The sequence below is a fragment of the Physcomitrium patens genome, chromosome 1, assembly GCF_059467195.1.
Source record: "Physcomitrium patens ecotype Gransden chromosome 1, ASM5946719v1, whole genome shotgun sequence".
Taxonomy (NCBI): Eukaryota; Viridiplantae; Streptophyta; class Bryopsida; order Funariales; family Funariaceae; genus Physcomitrium; species Physcomitrium patens.
The window spans coordinates 13688799-13707078 of record NC_143410.1 but is presented as its reverse complement, the minus strand read 5'-3'; the positions used below and the strand labels follow the sequence as shown (position 1 = coordinate 13707078).

General features: G+C 36.6%; 1 protein-coding gene across 2 annotated transcripts; it reads right to left on the bottom strand.

The window, feature by feature from the left end:
* Positions 1-8530: 8530 nt before the first annotated feature.
* Positions 8531-14031, bottom strand: LOC112284972 (zinc finger CCCH domain-containing protein 27). 2 transcript variants are annotated; one of them, XM_090250505.1, is made up of 5 exons: positions 13890-14031; positions 11826-12978; positions 10181-11434; positions 9488-9817; positions 8531-9306 (listed from the first exon to the last, which is right to left on the bottom strand). In XM_090250505.1, the coding sequence occupies exons 2-5, from the start codon at positions 12636-12638 to the stop codon at positions 8908-8910; spliced, it is 2796 nt and encodes a 931-aa protein (XP_090106631.1). In that variant the 5' UTR covers positions 12639-12978; positions 13890-14031; the 3' UTR covers positions 8531-8907. The 2 variants fall into 2 exon arrangements, with proteins under 2 accessions (XP_090106631.1, XP_024381176.1); XM_024525408.3 differs by having other exon boundaries at positions 13887-14028.
* Between the last annotated feature and the right edge of the window lie 4249 nt (positions 14032-18280).

Below are 18280 nucleotides of genomic sequence, written 5' to 3'. Positions count from 1 at the left end.
CCATACTACTCAAGTTAACTTCTTAGATTAACTATAAGATTTATAATAAAGAACTTCTTATAATTATGGATTCATTTCAAGAATGGCATTATTATTTAGAAGGCTCCTCTAGTCTAATTATCATATATTTAAATCACAATAATTTCAAATACTTCATGTCAATATGTATTTTAAATTATCGCTAAGCCCCTTGGAGCATGATTTTATCTAAATTTGATTTCAAGATCACATATCGACTTGAAAAATAACAAGGTTTGTTAGATGCCTTTTTTAGATGTTATTATCTTATATCAAAAGAAGAAGATGCATCTTTTGATTAACAAAGAATGATTTTTTTGAAGCTTGAGTATTTTCATCTTCAAATAATAAAATTAATATTAAATATTAATTTAACCTTTGTCAAAAAAATTCAATCAAGTACGTCTTTTGATTATTTTATTCATGATATCAAGAATCCTTCTTCTAAGTCTCATAATGCTTCCAAATTCAAATTCATAAATAATCTACTCTATTTGGAAGGATGTCTATATGTTCCAGAAGGAAAAGCACATTTACGTTATTGTGATGTAACACGATTAATAGATGAAAGAGTGTAGAAATTATTATAATGTAGGAGATCTTAGTTCAAAGTATTAAAGAAAATTATCTTAAAAATATAGTTAATAGTCAAAAGGATAGTAAAACTAAAAGATATCAATACTGCCTTTTTAGAAAGGTGACTTCTACTTACTTTGTAAGTCCATAAATAAGGCAAAATAAAATAGATTGGAAAAATAAATGATATAGGCATCTTTAAAAATAAATTAAGAGTAAATTCTAACAAAATTTACTTTAAAAAACTAAATGTTGATATCCAAAGAGGGCCGGTTATGAACTAGGATTGAAATCAGACCCAGAGGTACAAAACCAAGTCTTAATGACGATTCTAGGATTCTTTTGCAAATCAAAGAGTGGAATTTGATAGCAAACTAGATTAAATTCCTATGAGCATTGGTTTTGAGTGATTTGGATTCTCAATGACTTTGTAAGAGCTTGACAAAATTAAGTTTGTTTTTAAATAACTTGGATTTTGTGAAATAAAATAGGATTGATACTTTGAGTAATTTCAAGAGTTTTGTAGTAGATCTATAAGCAAAATTTTGTGAGTTAATGGTTATAGATGTCTTCAATATATATTGTAAATTTTAGCTTGATCTAATGGTTGAATTGAGGATTATTGAGGTTTAAATGGATCAAGGTCTCAAAAAGTAAAATTTTAGGTCTAGTGAGGGTTTTTAAGATTTCTTGCAACCTACTTATTAGATTGAGATAAAACTTATAAGTGAGGATATATGAATTGTTTTTCTATATATATAAAAAGTTTGAGATCAATTGAATAGAGAAAAGGAGAGATATTGGCTCTGGGAGATTGGCATCAAGGTTGGAGAAGGATGGCGGCCAATATCCAAGCACGTTTTTGAGGTTATCGTCTATTTAATAATTCCGATCTTTTTCAAATTGTTTTTACTTATTTTTAACTTAGTTTTTAAGAAGTTTGAAAATTTTGAGTTAAGATCAACGGTTCATTCATTAGTTATTGAGGTTTAAATCTATTGTAGAAATTACTAGGATTTGGTTTAGGGTTTAGGATTTGGTTAGGATTTGATATAGGATTAGGATTTGGTTCGGATTTGATTTAGGATTAGGATTTGGTTTAGGATTTAGGATTTGGTTAGGATTTGATTTAGAATTTAGGTTTTGATTAGGATTTGATTTAGGATTAAGATTTGGTTAGGATTTAGGATTTAGTTTAGGATTTAAGGTTTGATTTAGGATTTGGAGTTTGGTTCAGGATTTAGGTTTTGGTTTAGGATTTAGGGTTTGATTTAGGATCTAAAGTTTTCTTAGGATTTAATTTAGGATTTAGGGTTTGATTAGGATTTAATTTAGGATTAGAATTTGATTAGGACTTGATTTAGGATTAGGATTTGATTTAGGATTTGGTTAGGATTTAATTTAGGATTTAGGATTTGATTAGTATTTGATTTAGGATTAGAAATTTGATTAGGATTTGATTTAGGATTTAAGGTTTGGTTAGGATTTTATTTAGGGTTAGGATTTGATTAGGATTTGATGTAGAATTAGGATTTTTGTTAGGAGTTGATTTAGAGTTTAGAATTTGATTTAGAGTTTAGGATTTTATTTGAGTTTGTTTAGAATTTGAAATTTAATTAGTTTTTGGCCTAAATTTTGAATGAAATCCAATAGGATTTCAACTAGGATTAAATTAAGATTGAATTGAGATATATTTGTAATATATTTGTAATCATTCTAATATTTTTCTAAGATCTTTTATTGTTTCTTTGTAATTCCTTTGAAGTTTTTCTAAATTTGATTAAAGCTTATTTAGTATTGTTAGTATTTTATTAGGATTAAGATTTTATTGTAGCAATTTCTATTTTACCATCTACAGCCAGGTACCCAGAGCATTCTTAAGCAAGACTTCACGTATTATAACAACGTGTTCTTTAAATACGCCATGATTTTCTAGCAACTCGATATTTTGGATATAATAAGACTTTAAAGCTGATATATAGAGATTTTTAGTAGCTACAAATATAGAAGGCAATCAAAGTTTTTATTCAATCATGTGATGTTTACTCAAAATCAAAAACTCTCCATCATTGACCTTATAGACTTCTTCAGCTATTATCTATTCCAAAACAACTATGGTCTTTTATTTCTATGGATTTTATTATGGATCTTCAAGTCTCAAGTTTATATGATTCTATATTTGTGATAATAGATCATTTTATAAAGGTGGCACATTTTTTATCATATACAAAATCTATCACAAGTGAAAAAACAATCAAGCTTTATTTTAACAATATCTATCCATATCATGAATTATCTAAAGATATAATCTCGGATAGATGGACTATATTCATATCAAGATTTTAGAGAAATCTTTTCAAAATTCTAAAGTTAGATATAAGACTGTCATCAGCCTCCCAATATATAATGATTTTACTAGAAGTAGGAACAAGTCCTAACACTTTTTCAAATATTTTATTTGAAGGAAGTTATGAAGATCTCAATACCAATAAAATAATTGGATGGTCTTCCCCCCTTATATGGAATACTATCAATGGTTGAGAGGCCCTATCAACCATCTTTGAAGAGAATAAAGATCAGAGTATGTGACAAATATAATTTTCCACATCTTAGATTTTTTCAATATATTATGACTGCTCTTTATGGAATTTATTTTTAGAAGGAGAGGTAATATCATGGACATACATATGTAAACTAATAATTACCTATATGATTAAATAGAAGTAAATAAATATAGATAAAATTAGATTAATTCTATTATATCTTCTGTAGAAGCTTTTTAAAAGCTTCATAGATACTACTTTGACTTCAAAGGTGTCTATAATTAATTTTTTAGATTATAAGCGTTATCAAAAAATTAGCTAAGTACCACACATGTTAATAGCTTAAAGAACAAGCTAACTATGTCGCACATATATAAAAAATTTGCCTTGTAAGCTAAAGCATGTATCTTATAAAGTCAATACATATTAGAGGTCTTATAGAACATTGCTACATAGCTCTTAGTTAAATAATATACATAGAGGCAAAAGTAAAGCCATCTTTACTCTTGTCAATTCTTTTCTTGCTTCTAGTCTAGATTCAAGAGTCTTTAATTTCCTTGACTTTTATTAATAGCCATTTTAGTTTCTTTTTAATATACATACTTCTTTATTTTTATTTTTTTATACTTGTATATTTACTTTCATCAAGTTTTTTAATACTAATATTATATTGTGTTGACTTTTTTAAGGCATTTTTTTATAAAAATTGATGCATTAAATTTACCTTTTGTGTGATATTATTATAAATAAAAGTACATGATAAATTCCTTCCAATAGATTTCTATTCTAAGAAACTTTTAATAGCAAAGATCAATTATAAAATCTACAATAAAAAAAAACTTCTTATAATTATAGATTCTTTTCAAAAATAGCATCATTTTCTTGAAGGTGCTTCTAATTTAATCATTGTATATATAGATCACAAGAACTTCAAGTATTTCATGTTGTTATATATTTTGAAACATTGCTAAGCTTGTTGAAATTGTCTTTACCAAGATTTGATTTTAAGATCACATAATGACTTAATAAATAATAAGATTTATTAAATATACTTTCTAAATATTCTTATTTTGTACAAAAAGAAAAAATTGCAGCTTTTGATTAATAAAAAATGATTGTTTGAAGCTAGGGTAATTTTATCTTTGAGCAATAAAATCAACATTGATTATTGATTCAACACTTGTCAAGCAAATTCAATCAAGTATATCCTATGATCTTCTTATTCATGATATCATAAATACTTCTTTTAAATTTGATGATACTTTCAAGTTTTAGTTTAAAAACAACCTATTGTATTTCAAAGATCGTTTATATGTTCCAAAAGTAGAAGCTCATTTATATGTTTGTCAATCATGTCATAACTTTCTAGTAGCAAGTCATTTTAAACACAATAAGACTTTGGATCTTATATCTAAAGATTTTTAGTGGCCACAAATATAGAAGGCTATAAAAGACTTCATATAATCATATGACATTTATTCAAGTTCAAAAACTCTTCATCATCAATCCTATATACTTTTCAAACTATTGCCTTAATCAAAAATACTATGATCTTCTATTTTTATGGATTATATTATGAATCTTTTAAGTTCAAGTTCATATAACTCTATATTTGTGATTGTAGATCACGTCATCAAAATGGCACATTTTATGTTATATACGAAATCTATTGAGATGAAAAAATAGCTAAGCTTTTCTTGAATAATATCTATTACTATCATAGAATGTCAAAGAATATTATATCAAATAAAAAGATATAATTTGTATTAATATTTTAAAGGACCCTTTTTAAGATATCAAAGGTAGATATAAATTTGTCTTCCACCTTTCATCTTCAAATTCACGAGCAAATAGAAGAGGTGAATTAAGTTCTAGAGCAGTATTTGATGTGTACCATCAACTATCATTAAAATGATTGAACAATTCTTTTGCCATTGTCAAAGTTTGCATATAATAAATAGATACATTCTTTTATTCAACAAACACCTTTCTTTGCCAATTATGGTTATCATCCATGACTTGATACTTTTGAATTTTGAATAGTTGATAATCTTGTAGCAAAAGATTTGACAAATTGGTTGTCAAAGCTATATGTAATAATAAAAGTACAATTAAAGGAAGCTCAAGAAAAACAAAAGATCAATGTGGATGCATAGTGCAAAAAACAACTACAATTCAATATGGGTGACAAAATATGGTTATTTTGTCACAATATCAAAACTACCTGTCTTTGGAAAAAATTAGACTATCATAGGCTTGGACCATTTTTTATTTGTGAATAAGTCAATATTCTTGCTTATTGATTACATCTATTAGAGTCTATAAAGATCTATGCTATATTCCATATATCTCTTTTTGAACCATATAAAATAATAAATATTTCAAGAAGAAGACAAATGCCACCTCTTCTTATAAAAATAGATAATATTTAAGAATTTGAAATAGAAGAAATCTCAAATTCAAGGCAGTGCCAAAATAGGTTGAAATATCTCATTCATTGATATGGATATGATATTAATAAATACACATAGGAGCCAAAAAAGAATCTTGCAAATGTAGCATAAAAATTTGAAGATTTTCATTAATGACATCCATCAAAATCAAGATGGAAAAAAAAATAAAAATAAAAATAAAAATATCCATGAAAGATGATGACTGCTCCTTGTGGAACTTGTCTCTAGAAGATGAAGATAATGACATAGATATACATATTTACTTCAATAATTACTTAGATAATTAGATAAAAATAGATAAAAATAAATTAATTTCATAATATCTTCTAAAAAAACTTCCTAAAAACTTCCTAGATGTAGTTTTGACTTTACATATTGTTGTATTATAAATGCTTATAATATGTAAAAATTAATTAAAGTACATTTTATATTTATAAGTCTTGATGTATGTTAGAATGGTTAATAAATTAATTTAAAGGGAGTAGATATAAAAAACTTTATTTTTAATTTCATCTATTTTTATTATAGTATTTAAATTATATAAGATTTAGATGTTTAGTATAGAGCTTTAAAAGAAGGTAGAAGCCTGAAGATGAAAATCTAAACTACAAGGAGGCTTATGGAGAGGGATGAAATCAAGGCATGGTCGGATGAAGGCAAAAAATAAAGATCTTTATTCCTATTGGTCGAAGGCCATGCTCAGTGGGCATTCAATAATCTATCTGCAACCATAACAAGGATTTTGGCAAATTTAGAAGAGACATTTGAGAATCAAAAGTAAGGATTATAAGGTTTAGAGGTTTGGCTACAATTTTTATACAAATTTTAAAGGATTTGGAATTAGGGTGATGAAATTATAGCCATTTGAAGTTAAGGTGTCTTTTTAAGACATACTATTGATGTTTTTAGGATACAAGGAGTTTTATGATGGATTTTGGAGATCAAAAGAAGCAAACACAAGGATGATTTTATGATCTATATCTTTTATGAAGAAATGACTACATTTGAAGTTTTTATGAAGAAGTTATAGAGCATTGAAGATAGCACATGTAATTCAATGGCATTAAGTGAGTCGTTTTGTTGATAGTAATGGTTGGAGCCATATCTTGAGATTCCAGATGAATTTTTGGCTCAAAATTTTTAGAAGTGTGTGTTATTAAGTTTTAAAGTAATATATCTAAATTTTATGGTATTTTAGTACTTAATATGTGAGATATGAAGAAATTTGCACATGGATGTATGTAAGCAAGGGATTGAAGCTATTGTTAGAATTTTGGTGGTATCTCAAGATCCATAATGAATTTACATTTGAAATTTGTTGTAGTAGTTTTTAAAAGTACATCAATACTTCATGTAAAATTTAGGTTTGTTTGGACGGTCCGATCGTGAAATATGAGTTTTTGAAGTTTGAAAAAAAATCATCTTAAAGATATATAAGTTTTATAATATTTTTATCACATTTTTGGTGATCTTTGGTACTTAAGGCTTATGTTTGATATAATTGTCCCTATAGGAACAATTTTATATATAGACTTGGTATTTTTTTAATTTAGAGGCTTGGTTGAGCATTTAGTGATATCTAGAAGCCCAGTGCTTTCTTAAGGCAAATTCTCTCTATTCCAACAATGTGTTTGTAGTTAATTGATAGATTAAAAATTTGATTAACAAATTATCTATATATCACACATGTTGGTAACTTATAGAATAAGCTAACTATTTGGTGCACATATTAAAAACTTACCTTGCAAGTTAAGATATGTATCTTGTAAAGTCAATACATGTTGGAGATCCTATAGAACATCACCACATAGCTTCTGGTTAGAGAGTATATATGGAGGCAAGAATGAAGCTTTTTTCACTCTTATCAATGCCTTTCTAGTTCTTAGACTTGTTTCAAGACTTTCTAATCTTCTTGTCTTTAGCAATAGCCATTTTAGTTTAATATTATATCATCTATGAGTGATTATCTAGTCTTTTTAAGTGACACAAGAGTGACTTGAACTTTCAATTCTTCAAAATTCATGTCTTTGTCACATTATTGAAAAATCAATTGTGTGAAGAAAAACCTACACCTAAATAGTATAATATATCAAAATAAAAAAAAAAAAACTCAGTGAAAGATCTAAGTTATCTTAATAGAACTTCAATATATGATCCAAAATTTCAACCAAATAATTATTTTTTTAATATATTTGTGCAATAGGGATCTTTATAACAATACTAGTGCCCTTCAAGCCACCATTGACATGATTTACTCAAAGACTCATCAACTTCAAAAGCTATACATCAAATCAAAACAATCAATTCTAAAATGACAAGGGATAAACCAACTAGGTGCTTTTATCCAAGAATGACACAATATATTGACTATACAAATACAACACCAAATAGCACTATTACAACCACAAAAAATTTGTATGCAACTATAACTTGTATTATTCAATGCACCATAAAATACACCATGTTATACACCATATACAAAAGTGTTATCCTTCCGTGGTACACCCTATCCTATCTCCCTACCAAGCAAAAACATAGAGTAAATAAAGATACAAATAACAATAATAATGTTGTGTCAATGTCCAACTGATTTCATGGAATGGACACCACACAGCCAGGCTTCCCACTTCACCCTATCCGATTCTGCACTTACTTCCTCTTGAGCTCCAATTGCATCTGCACTGACAACGACAAGGTTGACCTTACGCCCATCTAGGTAACCTCCGCCATTAACCAGTGAGCCCTTCTCCGATAAATCATAGACTTAGCGCCCGGCAGGACAAGTAACTTCCTACCATTACTGTCCCTCCCTGATACGAAATTTAGGTACTTAGCGAGATGTTGTACCGTCGCTTGATATTTTGCCTTCAATATTGGATTACCAATTGTGCCAGGGAAAATGTGTTGGAAACAGCAGACAAACAAGCTGGGACCAAGAAGTGATTTGGAACGGCAAAGGTGACCTGGAAGGGCAGTAAGCAGCCACATCCACCTTGCTTGGCTGTTGGCAACCAGCCTAGTGACTTCAATTTAATTCCAAAAATGGCTCTTCGATCATGAGCTCTACATCTGGCTTGATTACTTGTCAATTGAAAGTCCTAAGAATAAGAAAAAGAAAAGGAAAAAGGAAGCTGGAAACCGAAAAAAGCTTACAAATTACAGAGTCTACGCTAAACTAAATGTGTCGAGCAGACCTCGTTCCTAATGAGGCACTCGAACGTTCCCCAACGCAAAATGGGGTTTTAGATACATTCAGAGCTATTTTGACAGGTGCAAGTATGCTTGTTACATCTCAGGCGTCTGGTGTTATTGAGGAATTACACCACCCGAGCTCCACTTGGATGAGCTTCATTTTTCAGGCTTGCCTTGCTTTCCACGTGGTGCTGCTCTTCAACAGACGATTCTTCCCAAACTTCGTTGGCATCGCCTCTACCCGTGGTCTTATGCTCGGTCAAAGCGGTGATGCTAGCAGGAGCACTCTCTGATGGCCGATTGGTTACAGCAACAGAGACCCAAACCAGATTTAACGACTGTCCGTGAAACCACCTGCCCTGCGTCATAGCTCTTTCTGCACTCCGTCGAGTACTGTAGCTAATCCGTATGGGGCTACTCGATTTCCAGGGTTGTCCTGAATCCACTTTGTGATCCTCTGCATCCTCGACTTCCACGCTTGATAGCTCGCCAAATGCAGCGAAATGGTCTTTTACAGCTGCAACCTGCTCGCATCAACAGCAATTTTTTTTTTTGTTAAGCTCCGCATATGTGCGCTGTTACCCCACCTCACACAACTTCAAAACAAACCCTGGCAACCATTCTGTTTATGCTACGCCCCAAGCTTGACTATTTTCTTCGCTTGCTTCAGCAACCGAGAGAGAAAAAGGGCGGAGTGACACTTACATCAGAGATAGTAGCCGGAAGAGGAGGCAGAACCCTAAAAGCCGTTGTGCGATTATCAAGTTTGAATCGTCCAGGACCCCACGCAGATGCGGGGTGTCCTACAGATGCTCCCGAAGGTGTCCGACGATGGGGAGATCTTGTAGGCTTCGATGACGCCTGTGTCGTCCCTGCCTGCGCAACTTCCCCCGAGTTCGTCTTCCTAATGCCAGAAGTAGTCGTTAAACTGCCAACAGCGGCAATATCTTTGCACGGTCTCACGTCACTAGAATTGTCCCCTTTCTGTCGCTTGCTGGCATGGTCTACTATAGGGTCCTCGGATCCTGCAACCCCCTGGAACCAAGGCAAAAGCTTCAACAAACTCCCAGGAAAAGAACAGAAAAACAAATCATAACATACACACGCACACGCACACCATGAATGTTATAAAACAGGGAACTCCACAGTCCTAGGAGAAAGAACACATGTTCGAAGATCCGCCGCTGGAGACTGCACCATTCATGGATTCTACTCGAGGGACTCTCATGGCAGATCATTGAAACATCACGACCACCTCTACCACAGCGCAGTTTCATGTCGTATCCCCTAGGCAGACTGGTATCATTCTCACATTAAAATCATGAAAACAAAGTCAAAATCAAAATCATTTCCAAAACCAAAACCAAAACCAAGATCATCCGAAGGTAAACGGTTCACCTGACTAGCGAGCTTGTCGAGCTTCCGCCGAAAATCGTCGCGTTTCTGAGCTAGGGCCTCTTGCTTCTGACGGATCTTCTCACGCATAAGCTCTAATTCCTCCTGTTTCTTTGATGCCATAGCTACTGGGCTAATCAAGGAAGTTGCGGAACCATTCGATGTGGTGGCTTTGTTGCTGCCTTCTGGGATCGAAGTTCCCGACAGGCCGGCAACGACTCCATTCAGACCAGTCAAACTCAGTTTTCCTCTACCTTTTACTAGTGCAGCATGGCCACCTGCTGCTTCAGAGCCAGAGGTTGGCGGCTGACCAGTAAAAGAAGTGGAAGCGCCGCTATCACTATTGATGCTATCACGATTAGCCCACGACAATCGTATGAATCGGTTCCCCATCACAGCATCGGGGGAAGCCAGTGCTGACTCCGCCTCCTCTCGAGTAGCGAACTGGATAAAGGCTCTGTCACTGTGTGGAGGAATTCGGACATCCACAACACGTCCAAACTTTTCAAAGTGCATGAGCAAGTCCTCTGCCTGATTAGCATTGGGAGGTATGCAGTTCACATAGAGTGTGCGTTGAGCATGTTCTACGCTGCGCCCAGGAGCGCGAGGCCCCAACTTGCTCCCATCTTTGGAGCGGTTGAATGGAGGACCTACCTCTGCCCACCCGGCAGCACCCCGTCCTCGTCCAGGATTTGTATTGAGGTTGGTGGCTCCGCTGACAGGTTCACGGTCTTCCCATCTTCCGGGCTGCCACGTAACTCCTCTGCTCTGACCCCGCTGTTCTTCTAATTTCACCCCTGCACTAGCAGCGCTTACATCTACAAGTCCTATGCGATCCCACACAGTGGACACTGCGTCTGCACCATGCAAGCTGCTGCTGTTGGCACCTCTGCTGCCACCATCAACCCCTCGCCCATCTGGGTTCTTCTTCAGTTCCGGTTTCTCTTTAACCACCTCAAGATGTTCCGTCTGAAACGCTGACAACTTTCTAACCCTTCCCGTGGCCTCAGGTCTGTCTTTGTTCCAAAGCGGTTGATCTGGATCGTACAGGTCAGGTTCAGCACCAGACACTTGGCCATTCACCACGATCGGAGCTTCTAGTGGAGGAATACTCGGCTCCCGGCTCCCTCGGCTCCCCCGAGAACTTGAAGGTGCAGAAGTGGGTAGCATGGTATTGGAGGCTGCCATCTGCCCGGGCGCCACAGCCATGCCTCGCCCACTTGAAAGGTTGACAGGCAGGTTAAATTGGGACAGGCTCTGCAGAGTGAGCAACAATCAGAACGCTTAGCTGGAGAAATGAGGTTTCTTAGTCCTCACCGCCGAGGGCGACCCATTGAACTCCTTGCCTGGAGTTCCAGGTGAGCGGACAATCGTACCCATAGCACCCACCACCGTATGCTAGCAGGGCCTAGATTCCTGCAAATAGAATCCTACGAACAACATCCAAATTCAACGAAAGGAACCTGCTGATCCTCGCCCTATCTCATTTTCATGCGCTTCTTTTCTGTGCAAAAAACAAGCCCAATCAGACATGCCATGGAACCTACGCATCTCAACACCCTACACGAAATACACCGACCATCCAGACTCCCATGCTCTCGCTTCTGGAAGCTGCTGTGACACCTCACCGACTGAAGCAGCATCTTACCTGCACATCCTCCACGACAATGTGGGAACCATGATCCATGGGACACAGATCTCCTCGAAGACAGAACCCTCGTTCTTCAAAATCCAGACACCTCGGTCGCACAGGTCCTAAACCCGTTCCCATCCCCAGGTTCATAACTCCAGGTGGCCCTCGCCCACCATGCGAAAGTTCCAATGAACTAGCTCCCATGCCACTCATGTGTCCGAATCCTCCGGGCCACCCAACCCCACGCCCACCCAAGCCCCTGCCGTTCGAGAAATAGCCTCCATTCGGGGACAACAGAGGTGGTGCGTCAGCAAACGGGGGCGGCATAGGACCGACCCAACTACCAGCTCCTCTGCCACGGCCCATACGCACTCCATCGAGCCCCAGGCTAGGTGCATCCCCCCGAAACGGAGGACCACCGCCACGTATTAGACCTCGCTCTGCTTGCTCTCCGTTGCTAAATCGACCCCCTGCATCACGACCCGATAGTCTTTCAAACTTCGACGGCCGCTCTCGGTTGGACTGTCCTCCTCCTCCTTCTCTACCGTGGTCACCGGTTTGGCGCTTGAGATCATTTGACCCACCTCCGTTGTACCGAGAAACATTGGATTCGTCTACTCTGTCTCCAGAACGGGATCGAGAAACTCGACGCCGATGCTTGTGATTCCGATCGTCGTCGCTGCTATCTTCTTCCTCTAGCTCCTCCTCCCAATCCTGGGCGCCGGCGCTCGGTATCCTCTCTAAATGGGAAGGCGATATTCTGGTCTCTGCAGCCTCGGCGAGGGATTCCGCTTTGTCCAGAGGCTTGACAATTTCCAGATCATCCATTCTGGAGGGGATCGTCCCGTCGTCAATAACATGAAATAGGTTGACAACGAATAAGTTTGCTCCTGCACTCACGGCTGGTACGATACAATTAATATAAATTCTTCTTTCCAACCATTTGTACACGTATGCCCACAGCCGTTCCTTCCCACATTTTGCAGAGCCTCAACCAAGAGGGGCAGCCAGTCAGGTGAGGCAGGTTCAACTGCAGGCCATCAATTGACCACCTCCAAGAAAACCGCACAGCTGGTCCACGCAAAATGTCTGCGATTCCTTCTTAGGCTTGTCGATCTTCAGCAGTGTTGCGGCGTAGTCAGAAAGCAAGATAGGGTCTACATCAGCCCTGTACACCGCATCAAAGGAAGATTTAGTCATTTCACCACATTCATGAGAAATGGTTTTTATGTTTAACTTTCCGGGCTTAATTTTTTATCGTTCGCAGAAGATGTCCAACATTGACAACCATCTACACGCGTTACGACTGAGAACCTCTCAATTAAGAGGTCTCACCTATCCACTACTCTTCCACTGCGTACCACTGTTGCACGCCTGCCCTTTGCCTTCTACTGTGCTGCGAATCATGATGAAGTTTCCTGTTGAGGATGCCGCGGAAACACCAAACCTCTCACAATATCCACCAATCACGCATTCACAATTTTACACCACGCTCTGCGACAGCTCCCGCCGCTCATTGCTATGCCTGCCTACAGAACCACGGCTCTCGCGATCACTCGAACTTCCGGCTGAGCGTAGCCCGCCGGACGGTGATTGCATTGCATCCTACCTATCCGCCGAGTCAATTCAACAGCCGGACTCGCAATTCAAGAGGTACTTCGTCTTCAACCGATGGACCAACGCTTGACGAGTTGGAAAACCTACAGTCCACCACAACAACACCATACCTTCCGAAACCTACAACTATTTACATGCGTACGTAACGAATACCCTGATCATGCTAGTCGGCTTCCAGACAACAGACCTGAAGCGGGAACTACTGATGGCAAGCCACTTCGAAACAATTCGTTACCAAAAGTTTTGCAATCATGTGCTACCCGAGTGTGCTTAGAGAATCTCGAGTCGGCAGAAAAATACTCTCTAATGCAATATGTCCTATCAGAAGTTCTCGTGGAAGAGAATTATGATAGCTTAACACCTAAAATGCTCAACGACCGAGCAAACAGGAGTACCGGTAGACGAGGCTATAGCGGCAGGAAAGTGCGGGTCAGGAGAGGAGAGATGAAAAGCACTCACAACGGTTTTAGGAGTTCGATTGTGTAGTGATTCAAAGGCGTCTCGTCAGTCTTCATGCTGCTCCTCCTCGCCGCCCCTGCAGAACCTTCCTTCTCGCCATCTCCATCCCAGCGCAACACCGCTACCCAGACGCCAAGCCATAAACATCGCCAGAGTCCGCCATAGCGATAGAGCGCGCGCAACGACACAACGGGGAAAAGAGCCAGGGGGATGGAGAACAGAAAGGAAAGAGGAGAAGAAACGGGAGAGGAAAGAAAAAAGGGGGATGGACGAAGACGAGGACAACGACGAGGGCGCGGGCGAGGACGGAGATGAAAAGGCGTGTAGAGAAGCGGGCAAGGGAGGGAAAACGAGGGAAGGAAGGCGAGCTGGGGGTAGGGGAGCGGTTGCGGGGGCAGGTGCAGCTCAAAATTGGATGGGATTGGGCGTAAGCCAAGACCGGGAAACAGACTACGTGCGAGTTTGGGGGTGAGCACCAAACCCTAATGCCGGATCCGCTTGAATGAGCTCTGGACTGGGAGGCAATCCCAGGCGAGACAAGACGAGGCGAACACCGAGCAACTAATAAGCCAAAAGTAAAACTTCTGTCCCACAGGCCACCACACACCCCAACTGTCTTCCATGGCAATCCAATCTCTAGGCAGCCTACAGTATCTGCTTACCTGGGCTTGACCGCCAAGCAGCCTGCAGAGCAGATCCCTTGAACGGCAGCATAGTACCTTACACCAGACCAAACTGAAAAATAAAATTCATATTTCATGCTGATCTAATTATCTTTGTACTTGTTCTCATATTTTCATGCACGAAAGAGCAGTAGCCAAATCGAGTGTTGATCATATTCGTAAATTTAGAAAGTATCATCCTTGGATACCAATGTTTCAAGTATGTATCAAATGCTTTGTCATAATGGAGAGAAATTGATGAAGTTGCACTCTTAAAAAATGTACAACTAACATGGATGGATGAAATATATATTAAGTAAATCAGGAAAAGCACAAACAATGCACATGTATTTTAAGTAATATTTTGTGAATTGCTATAAAAGAAGGAGAGGATTGAATTACAAATTTATTAAAACAATTACTATACACATTAATGGTCAACTTTGTGCTTATGGATATATATATATATATAGAGAGAGAGAGAGAGAGAGAGAGAGAAAAAAAAAGAAAAAAAGAGAGAGAAAATATACATATATGTATATATATAAATTATATTTAAATTTATGATAAAGATTAATATTAATTATAAATATTATATATAGATATATATAATTTGTATAACATGGTATTAGATTTATACATAATTTTTATCAGTAATATTTTTTATTTTTTATTAATGATCTTAAGTAAATATAAAAGAAATTTCTAGCAAGAAAACACAAATACTTAAAATATAGCAACAACTAAAAAAAACTAATAGTTTTATGTTATTTTTTGTATCTATTTATTTATATATATATATATATATATTTAAAAATATATTTACTTTGCTTTATTAATACATTGTCAAGGACATGAATCTCGAAGAAAGAAAATCCTCAATAGACTCTTGTAACATTGAAAGGAACTAAAAAGTCACTGAAAGATGATGTAATATTGAACTGGAATGGCTATTGCCAAAAACAAGAAGTCTAAAAAGGCTTGAAACAAGACTAAGGACTAGAAAGGTGTTGACAAGAGTGAAGAAGGCTTTCACTCTTGTCTCCATATATACTCTTAACTAGAAGTTACGTTGCAATGTTCTACAGGACTTCCAAAACGTGTTGACTTTGTGTCATGGACATACATTGGAAGATTCTTTGAATATTCTTCTAGAATATTCTCTAAAGATTCTCTAAAGATTCCTTTAGAAGGTTCTAGAAGATTCTTAGAATATTCCCTAAAGATTCTCTTAGAAGGTTTTAGAATATTCTTAGAAGGTTCTAGAATATTCTGATAGATTCTAGGAAGTTGCTCGAGAAGTTTCCTAATTAGTAGAAGTTGTTGGAGAAGCGTCCTAGTTAGCGGAAGTAGCTCGAGAAGCTTCCTATTCAGTAGTATATATAGGAGTCGAGGCTGAAGGGTTCTTCAGTCTCGACAACACATCTCTTGGAGTTCTAGCTCACCTTTCTGGTGTTGTTCTTGTACTCATCTGTTTAATCTAGTTCTGCCACTTCTTCTTGAACTTTTTGTTAGATTTCAAGTCTGTATTTTGTGTCCGTGACACTTTGTTAGCCACATGTCTTAACTTGCAAGGCAAGTTATTTATATATGTGCCACATAGTGTCACGAACATACACATGTAAGCCAATAATTACATGTATAAATAGGTAGAAGTAAGTAAACATAGGTAAAAGTAAGTTAATTCTAGAATATTTTGCTATGAAAGCTTCCTAGAAGCTTTATAAATACTGCTTTGACTTTATAGGTGTCTTTAATTGACTTTTTGGATTAGAAACGTGGTCAATAAGTTGGCCATGTACCACACATATTGTTAGCTTGAAGACCAAGCTAATCATGTGGCCCACACGTAGAAAAATTTGCCTTGTAAGTCAAGACATGTGTCATACAAAGTCAACACATATTAAAGGTCCTATAGAACATCGCCACGTAGCTCCTAATTAGATAGTATATATAGAGACAAGAGAGAAGCCCTCTTCACTTTTGTCAACTCCTTTCTTGCTTCTAGTCTAGTTTCAAGGATCTCCAATTTTCTTGTCTTTTGGCAATAGCCATTCTAGTTTCTTTCTTAATATACATATTGAGTTATTTCTATTTTGTCATCTTTCTTTGAAAGAAGTCTCACTTGTTTATTTGTTTTTATCAAGTTCTTGTTGACAAATTATCAAGAGTCCACTTACAATATCAGAGCTTTGTCTAATCTTGATTAAGAGTAGATTATCCATTTCTCTTGATAAGACATAAGCATATTAGAAGATGGGGATTACCTTCTTCTAAATTGATATTGTCCTTAGTATTTTCTTTGTTCTCAAGTCCTCTCTTCTATTTATCTTGAGCGATATTAGACATCTTTTTTTTCTAGGTATTATCATGGCAGAACTTGCTAAAATGAAGAATGCAATGGCACAAATGTACGAGCACTTGAGGGAGTTAATGCTTGCGATGCATCAATTCAATTTGTTGAGGTAAAAGATAAAGATGAATAGATAATAGTTAAAGTAGAATAAGTTACCTCATAAAGGATATTACCTTAGATAAGTTGCTAATGGTCAAAGGCTTGACTCTTGGCATATAGAAAAAGCATCCTATGGACATAGGATGCGGTCAAGGACAAAGAGTCATACTCAAGAGGATAAAGTTTGTTCTAGGGAATATCCAAAGAACTAGGTAAGAGTAATTAGTATATGCATAGGATACCCTTGTGGTATGTAAGATGCCATAGGATCCTAGGATCTTTGGATACCCTCGTGGTATGAGTCAAAGGATCCAAGGAGCATATGTGTAAAAGTCCAATGGTGGAAGAAGTCCTTTTAGGGTAGCAACCACCACCTATAAGTAACGAGAGTTGGAAGAGAGAACCATCTCATTCCACACTTCTCTTATGTGCGACCTTGCTTATTTCTACTTACTTGTGTTATGCTTATAGTGTTCTTTTCTCAATAGGTTATGGGCCCACACATTATTTGTTGTGCTATTCAAGTAAGTTGAAGTCATTTTTTCTTTGTTGCTTTTGTGTGGATTAGATCTTATGGTATTTGGTGATGTTAGGTTTGTTGGTATAAGGAGGCTATTGGTATTAAGCTTGTACATCTCTAACAATACTTTGTGGGTTCTTATCTCCTTACTTTGTGAGGTTAAGACTTTGTAGAAAGACCTTGAGAGTGTCTTTTGAGTTGGTGAAGTTTCTTCATTATTCTTGAGTGTTTTGATGAAAAAGTGATTAAGACGAGTGATTGTGAGTTTCATGAGGGTGCAATTACTTCTAGAAAGCTTCACAAGTTTAGTTGAAAGTGTTTTTTGTGAGATACCACTCTTATGTTCATAACATGGCATTATGAGATTCTGCTAGTGCAAACTTTGTTTGTTGATTTTAAGCTTATAGAGACTCCTTTTTTCAATATTATTTGATACCCTCCTCCTTACACATGGCTTCTAGTGAGGGTGAAGATTTGAGAGTGATTGAGAAGTTTAGAGGCAACAATTTCTACTATTGGAAGGTCAAAATGGAGCTTTTGTTGGCATCTTTGGACCTTTGGGACATTGTAGATGAGAGTGAAGACCCTCCAAGCATAGATGCAAGCCCTTAGGACCACAAGGACTTCAAAAGACATGAAAAGAAGGCTTTTGGCACAAATTTAGATGAAGCCAACTTTTCTCACATTATCCATTGCAAAGGACCAGCGAAAGCATGGAAGACACTTCGCAACATATACGAGAGCAAGAACTTGTCCA

What these genes read in the sequence shown, in the direction of transcription:
- LOC112284972 (XM_090250505.1), bottom strand. Translation starts at nt 12,638, where the DNA reads ATGGATGATCTGGAAATTGTCAAGCCTCTGGACAAAGCGGAATCCCTC. An exon ending in TTGTCGTGGAGGATGTGCAG is followed by an intron (nt 11,435 to 11,825) that starts GTAAGATGCTGC and finishes CTCACTCTGCAG; the next exon opens with AGCCTGTCCCAATTTAACCT. An exon ending in TCGACAAGCTCGCTAGTCAG is followed by an intron (nt 9,818 to 10,180) that starts GTGAACCGTTTA and finishes CCTTGGTTCCAG; the next exon opens with GGGGTTGCAGGATCCGAGGA.